Source organism: Xyrauchen texanus, chromosome 4 (genome assembly GCF_025860055.1).
Source record: "Xyrauchen texanus isolate HMW12.3.18 chromosome 4, RBS_HiC_50CHRs, whole genome shotgun sequence".
Taxonomy (NCBI): Eukaryota; Metazoa; Chordata; class Actinopteri; order Cypriniformes; family Catostomidae; genus Xyrauchen; species Xyrauchen texanus.
Window position 1 is genome coordinate 39637421 of NC_068279.1, and position 12082 is coordinate 39649502.

The window sequence follows — 12082 nt, forward strand, 5'->3', positions numbered from 1 at the left end:
TTTTTTCTTTTTAATAAATTAGCAAATGTATCAAAAATATGTTTTTTGCATTGTCATTATGGGGTTAGGAGTGTAGATTGATGTGGGAAAAAAAAAATAATAATTTAAAGCATTTTAGCATAAAGCTGCAACATAACATAATGTCAAAAATAAAAAAACAAAGGCATCTGAATACTTTCCGAATGCACTGTATATATTCCATTGAGGGCAAATTAGATAGGATTAAGATGATATAATTATGAAGCCAATTTAATGATTATTAACTAGAGGTGGAGAAGTGGTAGGATTAAATAAGCTTATGCTTCTTCCTACTCCTTTTCGGACATGTATATGTTAATATTGTTTTGTTTCTTGTTTATTGTATTATTATAATTTTTGTATTATTATTTGTATTATTGTATTATTTTTACATGTTCGAAATAAAGTTTTTCATTCATTCATTCAATTACACTTCACACAACTTCTGAGAGTTTTTCTCTTGGTGATAAACATTCCAGTACTATTGACCCATTTAAAACTGCATTAGGGTAATTGATGTGAAATGATAAATGCCATGCAGTTACAGCAGAGACCTGTGGTGTGACATGCTATTTATCTTTTCTAAAACTAATTTTAACAACACTTTTCTAATTCTTATATAATAAAAAAAAAAATGTTTATGTTTTATGCAGTTTTATGACTTTATTGTAATTGAGAGACTGCATGGCTCATTTGTGCTTTTAATAATTCATTTTTCAAACCGCAGGACTATCTAAATGCAAAAAGCTCAAAGATAATTAATCTATCTGTCTATCAGACAGACTGGCAGGTAGATAGATAGGTAGTGGAATTCTCTCTATTTAGTATTGCTGTTGATTTGTGTCTCCCAGCCTGGTTATTTCAAACAATGACACAAATTGGAAGCAGTTTTATCAGATATTGCAAACACAGCTTGTCACTTTTCCAGCATTGTTTAGATAAATGTGTGTTTAGATACATTTAAGGTTACTCTTTCTTATATCAGGAGACCTAAAGGACTTCCCTGTTTTGTTTAATTTAAAGGAATATCCTGGGTTCAAGTGAAGCTCAATTGAAAGCATTTGTGGCATAAATTTGTTTACAACAAAAAATTATTTTGGCTTTGCCTTTTATAAAAAACAAACAAAATCGAGGTTACAGTGAGGCACTTACAAAGGAAGTGAAATGGGCCCATTTTGGAGGGTTCAGAGGCAAAATGTGAAGCATATAATTTTATAAAAACACTTATTTTTATTCTTCTGTTAATACGTGTGTATTTTTTGCACTGTAAAGTTGATTAAATCATAATTTTAGAGTTACAGTGTTACATTGGTAACAAAGTTTGGAAATAACTTTACACAGAACAGGATCGTTTATTACTAAAATCGTGTTAACGTGCATATTATTTATATCTTGTGGCTATACTTTTGAAACAGTAGGACTTTTATCATTTACAGATTGGCCCATTCACTTTCATTGTATGTGCCTCACTGTTACACAGACATAATTTTTTGTGGTAATCAACATTTTGCCATAAATGCTGTCAATTGAGTTTGACTTTATTCCTTACAGTATCACCTTTGTCTCAGATGCTTCTAATAAAATGTATTAGAAGATATTCAAATAGAAAAAAGTGACAGTAAGAGTATAGACCCTGTTGATGAATGTGAATAGACCATATAATTTGGTCTTTAAGGGATACAAGGGATACTTTTGATCAGTTTGTGTGCACCCTGAGAATCAAACCCATGCCCTGGGTGTTGCTTTCGTAATTCTCTTTCAGTTTAGTTACAGAAACCCTTAAAGTAACTTAAGCCTAGAAGGTCCCACCAAGATTTGAGCTAGGATCTCTGAATTCAGAATCAGTGCTAACTTCTAATCTCACTGCTGACTTGGAGAAACAAAAGAGATATTAAAGAGATCTCATTTATGATTTTTCTTACTATGGGTAGTCAGGAAAGTCACTGACATAGAGGTCTTTTCTCTCTCTTTCTCTCTTAAGCCTAACGACCCAGTAACAAACATCTGTCAAGCAGCTGACAAGCAACTCTTTACTTTAGTGGAGTGGGCCAAGCGGATACCTTACTTTTCTGATCTCCCGCTGGATGATCAAGTCATCCTCCTGCGAGCAGGTGCGTCAGTAAATAAACACATACAGCTTTTGTTAGATTCCTGCAAATATTAACCTGAAGTGACCCATATTTGCTCAGAATGTACTTCTAACTATGGAGTTACATCTGAAAAAAAAAGCTTATTAAATATACATGTTTACATTTATGTGGCATTGCATGCTATTTCAAAAGAATTTATAGGAGTGTTCTTTAAAGAAATGGGGCTGAATGAGGCAATTCAATTATAAAAATGTATTAAAAGGATAGTTCACCCCAAAATCATTTACTCTCTCTCATGTTGTTTCAAACCTCTGTGAAACACATTCTTCTGTGCAACACGCCAGAGATGTAAGATGAAAGCGATTGAGGCTAAAATTCTGCCTAATATCTCTCCTTGTATTCCTCAAAAGAATAACACTTATGGGTTTAAAAAACGTAAATGATGGCAGAATTTTCATTTTTGGATGAACTTTCCCTTTAACATCTTGAAATGTCCTTGTTAAAACACCGTGAATATGATCGTAATATATTTTTATTGCATAAGAAATATCCTTAAGATCTTGCATTTCCTTTTGAAAACACATAACAAAATGCTTTTGTGTTCCTGTCCTCTGTCACTAGGATGGAATGAACTCCTGATTGCTTCTTTTTCGCATCGTTCCATAGCTGTGAAAGATGGAATCTTATTAGCCACAGGCCTTCATGTCCATAGAAACAGCGCACATACTGCCGGTGTGGGAGCCATCTTTGACAGGTTAGTACATTTCCAAAGTTCCCAATAATCAAAACTACAGAAGAACATAAAGTGAAAGTGTTTGATTGCTATGGTTGGCCAAACAGATTGTTCCACCCAAAATTTCCAACATTGGTTAAGTCGAATATTGCTGTATCGGGTAGGTCATAACACCTGATTGTGTGTTTGTGTGTGTGTGTGTGTGTGTGTGTGTGTGTGTGTGTGTGTGTGTGTGTGTGTGTGTGTGTGTGTGTGAGTGTGTGGATCTATATGGGTTCATAATAATAATTTAATAATATAACATATAATAACATGTAATTGTTATTATTATCATAATGATGGTTTTGCAACATACAAATTCAGCCTAATGAGTAGACGAGTACAGAAGAGAAACTTAAAAGAACCATATCTGAGGCAGGTGAACTATGATGACACACATGACAGTTTATCTATGGTATGGTAACGTATACAGCCACATATATTTGGAATCAAGCAATGTCAAAATAATGTGATCCTGGAGAGTTACGTTCATAATGCATGTTAAACGCAAACTGTTCCGTGTAAAATGAGGTGAACTAAACTCAGCGAACCTCTTGAGCACAACACTTTTAGTTGTTCCTGAATATTAAGCTGCGATAGTAGAATGTACTTTAAAGGAATAATTCACCCAAAAATGACAATACTGTCATTATTTACTCAAAACCCATATGACTTTTTAGCTTATAAGCGGAACACAAAAGGAGATTTTTTATTAAATACAATAGCAGATGATAGTGACTCACTTTAAATCTTAAGTACCCAAAAGTGTCATAAATTCAAATAAATCATATGCCAAGTCTTCTGAAATCATATGGTTTGGTTTTGGTTTTGTTTTTTTCAGTTAACAATTTCATGGTGGAGTGTTGGAGACTCACATGTTTACATGAGAACTTGCGCTGTTGTCAGCGCATGGACAAAGCAGGTCAAAATTTTCACTGAAAAAACTAATTACATTTTGAGTTATTACTCATCAAAACCTATCATATGCTTTCAAAAGACTTTGAATATGTTGCATAAGTCACTTGGACTTCTTTTATGATACTTATGAACAGGGCTGTACGGGCGGCGATAAGCTGAAACACCCATCCCACTCAACAACTTTTGGGCTGGTTTCTATGTAAAGTCCTATAATGACATTAGAATTAGCATCATGAAAACGTACTCTTGATTGATTGCATTTTTACACTAAGCCATATGGCAGTATTATGTAGCTGTGTCATAATGTTTCACTGGCTGTGTGAGATATGCTGGTGTCTTCACTAATTAAATATGTGGTGCCCAGTCAATCTGCAGTAGAGATGAATGTGTCTTATAGGACATAATGGCTTTGATTTCCAAGTCGATATGAAAATTATATATGAAGGTGGAGAGATGACTCATTGGGCCTATTTGATGTGTTACAGAACATTTACTGACATTTGAAAGGGTATTCTGGAGGGAAGTGAATTCCCTATTAATCAGGCTGACTAAGGTGACAGCAAGCATAAAGATTAATCACTATTTGTTTTACAGAGTGCTGACAGAGCTTGTGTCAAAGATGAGAGACATGCAGATGGACAAGTCTGAACTTGGATGTCTGCGAGCTATTGTTCTGTTCAATCCAGGTACAGTAATGGATACATACACACATGCACATGCACACAAACAAACACACACACACACACACACACACACACACACAAACATGCAGTCTGTACTTAAATGCAATCTCAGTTTGATTAAGCTATCTTGCTGATTGTTTTGGCATATTAAAAAATATGTTGGAAGAAAGCCAGAAGCCGTAAATGGGATTCCAATGGCTATGAACTTGAGCTATAGAAAGCTTTATGTAATCACTATATTAAGCAGTTCATACTTTATAGTGCATACTTTCTTTTAAAACAGGGTTTAAAGCTGTGCAGAAATCAACAATAAACATTTCAAACAGTGGTAGTAGTATGCTACATAATTGCCACATGAATTCAGTGAATGTATCCAATAATCATCTCAGACATAAATATGGTTATTTTGGAGTGTTAAAAATGACTTCAATTTTGGCACTCTAATAAAATAATGAGTCAAGAAAGAGATGGAAAAAAAACAGTTGATATATGAGGGGAAGATTCTTAGAAAAATGTGCACTTTGTTTTTAATGCCTGAACAAAGCGTAATCTTTCCATTGTGGAAAGAGGATTGCTGCTCCACTTTCTGGAATAGCTTTTGATGTAAGCTAGCATTATTCCTCATCACCCACAAGAAAAGATAGTCTTGCATTGCACACCGATTTAGCATCAAATAAAATGCCACAATTAGAATCATAACATGTCCAACATGATAATTTTTGGTGGGGATTTTCTCCCCAATTTGGCATGCCCAAATTGCCAACTGGCTGCTTAGGAGACCTGACTGGAGTCACTCCAGGTGTGTTAGTCAGCATCTTCACTTGCTGAAATACCCATCCCCCCTTTCCAACATGATCATTAAACGGGGTGCTGTGCATCAGACTAGGTTTATCTTTACACACTGAGTGTGTGAATATGACTTTGTCTAAGATAGTTCACCATATATTGTAGTATTTGTGTGTCTTTGTTTTCAACCCTTAGACTCAAAAGGACTGTCTAATCCATCCGAGGTGGAAGCACTGAGGGAAAGAGTGTATGCTTCTCTGGAGGCCTACTGTAAACAAAAATACCCTGATCAACCTGGGAGGTATACACACACTTATCTGTCATCTCAAGGGTGTCAGTATTTGACTAGTATAAATAAATGAATATAAATGAGCTATTACTTTCATACAAAAAAATAAGATTTATGCATTTCAATAAAAGTTGCATTACTGTAATTGAATTTGGTCAAACGTTACACAACTAAATTTAATGGAAATCTATGATGAAATTGAAATGTGTAAATGTGTGTAATATTTGTGAGTGTTGTATAAATTAATTTAACATGTTTTAACGAAAGAGTGCTCTATACTATTTTTATTTAAAGTACACATGAAATGGCACTCGCAACTCATATACTGTACTTCTATAATGTGACATATTTTGGAGTGAAACAATCATCAGGGATTGATTGGGCATGCATTGATCAATCAATCATAAGACCATCAACGTTAATTATGGAACTAAATCTCAATTTTGATTTCATGTTGGCTTTAAAAGGTTATTCATTTTCAGTCAAAAACTCAATATTAATGCTTTAAGCCCCATACACACATGCAGCAACTTCCAGGAACAAAGCGACCTCATCTCATTAGTTTTCAACGAGAGCTGTCAACTTTCAGCGACACGAGCTACAGCGACCTCTGGGAAATAGATGTGGGTGTGGCGAGCGATGCAACAAATTTAAGAAAAGTTTAACTTTATGAAAATGAGGAGCAACTTTCGGGAGTGACAACCAATTGGAGGGAAGAGGGTGTCAATGAAATAACGTCTACATTGAGATAATGGCATCGAGTGCATACTAGACTGAGCAGCGTTGTGATGTTTCTCTGAGCGATTTCAGTGTTCTTTGATTTGTTTGTAACAACATATAAAATATAATAAAATATTATGCGTGGGAAATAAATTGTCGGTAGTCTGAGTTTGATTCGTACATTGATTGAACATTCATCTTTTATTAATGATATGCAATGAGCACTGCATTAGTAATCAACATCAAGCAATAAAGTCACAGCATGTGTGTACGGGGCTTTACAACTCCACATCCTCAAAACAACTAATTTCTATTATTCTGTTTGATATTATGTAAGCTAGTAGGAATGTTTTGCTGTTAGTGGCTTTGTAATGCATTGCAGGGCCTAGTTACATCCCAGATATTGGTTGACCGATATGGTTTTTCGATAACCAATGCTGATATCTATACTGCCCTACAAAGCTAAATCACAGTCACTATGTCAACACTGAAACTGAGGAAAATGCCATCAAAATACTTTGATATTCCAGCCAAATATGAATAATTAAATCATCTCACTCCGTTTACTCTGAATCTGAGCAAAGTTGAGACAAACCCATCTGTCACAGGACAGATCATAGTCTAAAGTGACCTGATTATTGTCCAGTGTTGGGTTTAACGCACTACAAAGTATTGCAGAGCCTAGTAACACATTACTGTAATCTAATTACATTTCACGGTAATGCAGTAATGTAACGTGTTACTTTTAAAATTAAGGAATCTGATTAAAGTTTCAGACATTAATACAATCACGTTACTTGAATTACACCTTTATTGCTGAGACAATGACATTAAGTGGAATGAAATTTAAAATGTATTACATTCCTATGTTAATACTTTTATTGAGTATTGAGGCGACAGCAGATGAGTGAGCAGCATTACTATGGACGCAGCAGCGTGCAGTTGTTTGTTTAAATTGAAAATGACAACGAAGCATTTCAAGTTTTCATTCGCTCACAATCGAGCTCAGCGAGCACTCCTCAAATCTCTGCGCTCTACCCCATCCTTGAGCGCCTCCCTCGTGTGTCTCTCTGCAGCTGCTGCGCGATGATAGAGGATCGGCTTCGGGCATATATGGAAAGCAGCGTTCAGTCCCGTCTGACAGAGGGATATATTGCTCACAAGGTGGAAACATTTTCCGAATGGCATCTTGAAAAAGTCGTCGTTAAGCAAAAGGCACTTTTATGTTCTTTTTTACTGTACACATTAAATACAAACACAATGCAACAGCGTTACGGATATGCAAGTGGTAGTGGATACTCAATTTGTCCGAGCACAAGCAGGGAGATAAAAATAAACCTTTGGGTAAGTTGTGTAAAAACACACATGATGCACATGTACACACACACACAACAGACATACTGTACATGCACACAGACACATGCTTGATTCAACACAAGCAAACCTGTATATGTACACTGAAAAGAAACAAGCATTCATAATCACAACAGTTTTACTATCAAAGCTGTTTGCAAATGTGTTTTCTGAAATGTTTCAGTTCATTAGTATTCTTTTTCTGTCTTTCACACCAACACAAACACAGGTAAACAAGCATACTGTACACGTATATGCCACACGCTGATAAGAAGGATGTAGATAGTGGACACACACACACCTTAAGATACTACTTCAGCATATTTGAGATAATAAAGTTAAGTTGCATTTTTAGAAATGCTCTAGATCTCTTTAGCCAAGTTGCTGTCTTTGTCATGTTGCTGGAATTTTGTTGTTGTTTTCAGTCAATATTAAAGTACTAACTGAGCTATTAGTGTCACGTTTGTATTTTCTCAGGTTTAATTGGTTTTAGAAAGTAAATTCAAAGTAAAGTAATTATTCATCTCATTACTTTTCCCATGAAGTAATCAGTAAAATAATCAGATTAAAATATAAATTAAGTAATCAGTAGTGGATTACTTTTTTAAAGTAACTTACCCAACACTGTTACTGTCATAATATTTGACAGAATGTGTAGTTACTGCATTTTGCCTTTGCATTACCATATATAGTATATATATATATATATATATATATATATATATATATATATATATATATATATATACTGTATATTGGTCGATATATCACCCTGGCTAATTTATTAGTCTGTTATGACTCTCAGACAATAATAATCTAAACTTTACTCACAAAGCTCTCCCAAAAGTGCTAATCTTAACTTTTGCGTATATTGTTTTATGAACAGATTTGCCAAGCTGTTATTGCGTCTGCCCGCTTTGCGCTCCATTGGCCTGAAGTGTCTTGAACATCTCTTCTTTTTCAAGTTAATCGGGGACACGCCCATTGACACTTTCCTAATGGAAATGCTTGAAGCGCCACACCAAATGACTTAAGGTGAATGGATTCTGATCATCTCCGCCCGTCTAACAGCATTTCACTAAATGCCTCTGTAAAGCAATGGAAGAGGGTCCTGTTTTCTGTACAGAACATTACAAGAGGCCAGCACAGGACACATCTCAATAGAGACTGCTTTGTCCAGACTGATAAACATCTCACACTGCTGTCTAAGAGAGGATTGAACTGCAAGTAATTCTACCCTGATGTTTAATCAGAAGCATTGCGTAATCAGCAAAATGCTGTGCAACCTTTCATTACGGAATGCCATACAAACAGGATGGATGTTTTTTTCCTGGTTTGAGAGATCTCACCAAGTTCTATGGATATTTCTGCTGAAATCAAAGGTCTAACTGTTTCTCATTTATTCTGCCTTACAGAGGTCTACCTCTGCATTGCATTGAGTTCAACCCATATACAGCCAAACCACCTCATCTCTAATATCATTGCTGTGAAGTTTCGGTTTTCATGCGAGGATACAAAATTCCTTAATACCTCAGCTGCACTTCTTCATACAACTGTCCTTAACAGTTATATCACTGTCCATGTGTATTTGCCATTGAAACCTCTTGCTTCAGACTTTAGTGATCAGTGTTAACAGTGTGCATTTTTTCAGTCACGGACTTGATTTCAGTATCTAGAGTTTGTTGATATAAAGATCCAGGAACTTAATAACATTGTTTTCCAGGCACTTACTATTTTTTTGTTTTTTTACTTATGTCAGTTTACTATAAGTATGTATTTGTGAGAAAGAAACAGCATGCTGTTTGGTTTCAGTGTGAAGTCCCTTTCTTTTCGGAAGAGATATATGAATCACAGAATGCTCTAAAAACAATGAAAAGCAGGTGTGCTCCTGGTCGAACTCATTTGGATGAAAATACAATGATTCATTATAAGAATTCTGTAAAAAAAAAAAAAAATGTTGAAGATTTTCATAATGTTTTGCCTCTATAATTCAGCATAAATATGTATTAAGTATTTCCAAAGATTTTCAATAATGTTTATAAATCATCTGATAATTCCCAGCAAGTGGGTGTTACTGATTTGAAAATATGCAACTAGTTAAAGGAATCCAGATGATAGTCTGCCTCAGGGAATCGCAAGGTTTGAGAAGTGCTATGTCTGCCCCCTATTGGAAGAGTTGTGACATTGCAGCTAATTTGCTATATGACTTAAATACTGCTACATAGACATTTCTTCAGTTTAAAGTGTTGGGTATTCATAATTGCAATGCTTTGCAAACATTGAAAAATAACCATTCTTAAGCCTCAGGTTTATGCAAATGAAAATATGCATTTTTATTGTATTTATTGCTTATATTTTGCAGAGTCTCTCATCTGTGTCATAACAAGGAAATAACATCAAATGGTGAGACAGATTTCTCAATGCCACTTCTATAGATGCATCAAACCACAATTGCAGATTGAGCCAATCTAAACTAGTGTTTTCAAGATGAATGTGTTGACAAATACTTTTATTAGAATGAATAATTATTGCAATTTGGAAAGTATCTATCCGGTTTAGTGGACATTAAAATGAAAGGTTTGCCAAAAGCCCTCATGTTATTCCAAACCCCTATGACTTTCTTTCTTCTGGGGAGCATATAAAGAGACTTTCTGAAGAATGTTCTGGTTGTTTTGTTTTACATTAAATAATAATTAATAGAAACTGAAGCTTTCCAAAAATTATGGAAAAGTTGCAAAAGCCCTATAAGAAGTGTAATAAATAGATTTATTCTACTTGTGCGCTATATTCAGAGTGTTCTGAAGTCATATGAGGAACAAACCGAAATTTAAGTCAGAGGAAAGTCATACGTGTTTGGTATGACATGAAAGTGAGTAAATGAGGAATTAATTTTCACATTTTGGTAAAGTATCCCTTTTAAGAATTTGTATTATTTGACATGGCACAAAGGACCTACTGATTTATTTAGACTAAACATTCTGGCAATAGTCTATACTTTATGTGTTGAGCCTCACAACATAATGACAAAAGAGCATTTAGTACAAAATGAATACAAGCAGCTTGTACTGTTTATATGATTGTAAACAGGACCTAACCTTATCAGTGGTCATATGTTCTTATGCTTTGACCAGGGAGAAATTTTAACCAACTATCAGGGAAGATCAATGGACTTGGTCTCTCCTCTTTACATTTTTATATGTGGGCTTTGCATTACTCCAAAACCAGCATGTTTAGAATGTGCACAAAAAAAAAGATCCCTTGCTGAGGGAAACAAGAAACAAAAACAGACACAGTGTAATGCAGCTTGGGTTTGGATGAGCATCATGTGGAACAGTCAGACGGGGTTTAGACCATCAGGAGCACATCTTTTTTGGATATTTGTCACAATCATGATGTGCTGCTGTTAGACATCATTAAATCCTTTACCAGTCTGCAATATTTTCCTGTGAGACACCAGCTCATCACAGGAATATATCAGCAAAACATCAAAGAGATGCATTTTAAGAGAATTATCTATTTTTGTACAAAGTGTAACTATCGCTATATGACTATTCAGTTCGTTTTGAAATTCATTGTTGGTGTAAATTTTAATTTTGAAGTGGTGCCATGCCCTCAAACCTGGAGTGAGGGAAGGTTTACAGATGCTTCTCCGTTCCTCTGCTATTATCTGAGAGCTAAGTTTGGCTCTTTTTTTCCACAAAAAAAGACTGAGGGTGGATGTATTGTCCTATTGCAAAATGTATTTTGTTCAAAGTACTATTAAATTTCAGACTCTAAAAATGACTGAGATGTTTTCTTTAGAAATCATGAGAACAATCTATAAATTAACATAAAAAGTGTTCAAATGAAATGTGCTTTATATAGCTTCTCACAAAGCACAGCAAATCTTGTTAAAAGTAAATTCCATAGGATATAAGGAGCAGAAAATGAATTAATCACAAAGGACAGATTTGCCTAATTCTCCAGTGCATCAAAGTCAAACCTTGAAACTGAAGACAAATTTCTACCTTTATATCAAATCTGAAATATTGGAAAATAATGTTTAGAAACAGTTAAAGGTTTCTAGAAGCTATCTAAAAAGTTTTTTTTCTTGCTGAAAAAATATATATATATATATATAAATAAAATTACAGTAATTCATTTTTGGTATGTCTACCTTAAGTACATCCATCCTCACCCAAAATGAGAAAACACAAGATTTGCTCTTCAATAATAAAGTAAAGTAAAATGATTACAGTAGGTCTTTACAGTAAAAGTACATTATGTAGAGAAAGGCTTACAGATACATGAGACTGTAACTATTCTGAGAAGATAGGACCTGCCCATCTCTCAGATGACCAGAGCCTTCACTATATGCTATCTAAAGTGTGGAAAAAGAAACACACTTTAAAGTTGGCATCTGAAGTCTTCCATAAAGGTTTTTGAAGTAATGCTTTGAATTTCAACTTAGCAA

The 12082-nt window shown here is 34.7% G+C and overlaps 1 protein-coding gene across 4 annotated transcripts in view; it reads left to right on the plus strand.

Moving 5' to 3' along the window:
* Positions 1–11509, plus strand: part of LOC127642966 (retinoic acid receptor RXR-alpha-B) — an 85801-nt gene extending 74292 nt beyond the window's left edge. The window contains exons 8-13 of one of the 4 annotated variants that reach the window (XM_052125450.1): positions 2000–2129; positions 2730–2862; positions 4393–4484; positions 5463–5568; positions 7353–7620; positions 8516–11509. In XM_052125450.1, the coding sequence (XP_051981410.1) occupies positions 2000–2129; positions 2730–2862; positions 4393–4484; positions 5463–5568; positions 7353–7620; positions 8516–8575 (789 nt within the window). In that variant the 3' untranslated portion in view covers positions 8576–11509. The remainder of the gene's footprint in view (positions 1–1999; positions 2130–2729; positions 2863–4392; positions 4485–5462; positions 5569–7352; positions 7621–8515) is intronic. The other 3 variants (XM_052125451.1, XM_052125452.1, XM_052125453.1) reach the window with 3 other exon arrangements.
* Positions 11510–12082: the final 573 nt, after the last annotated feature.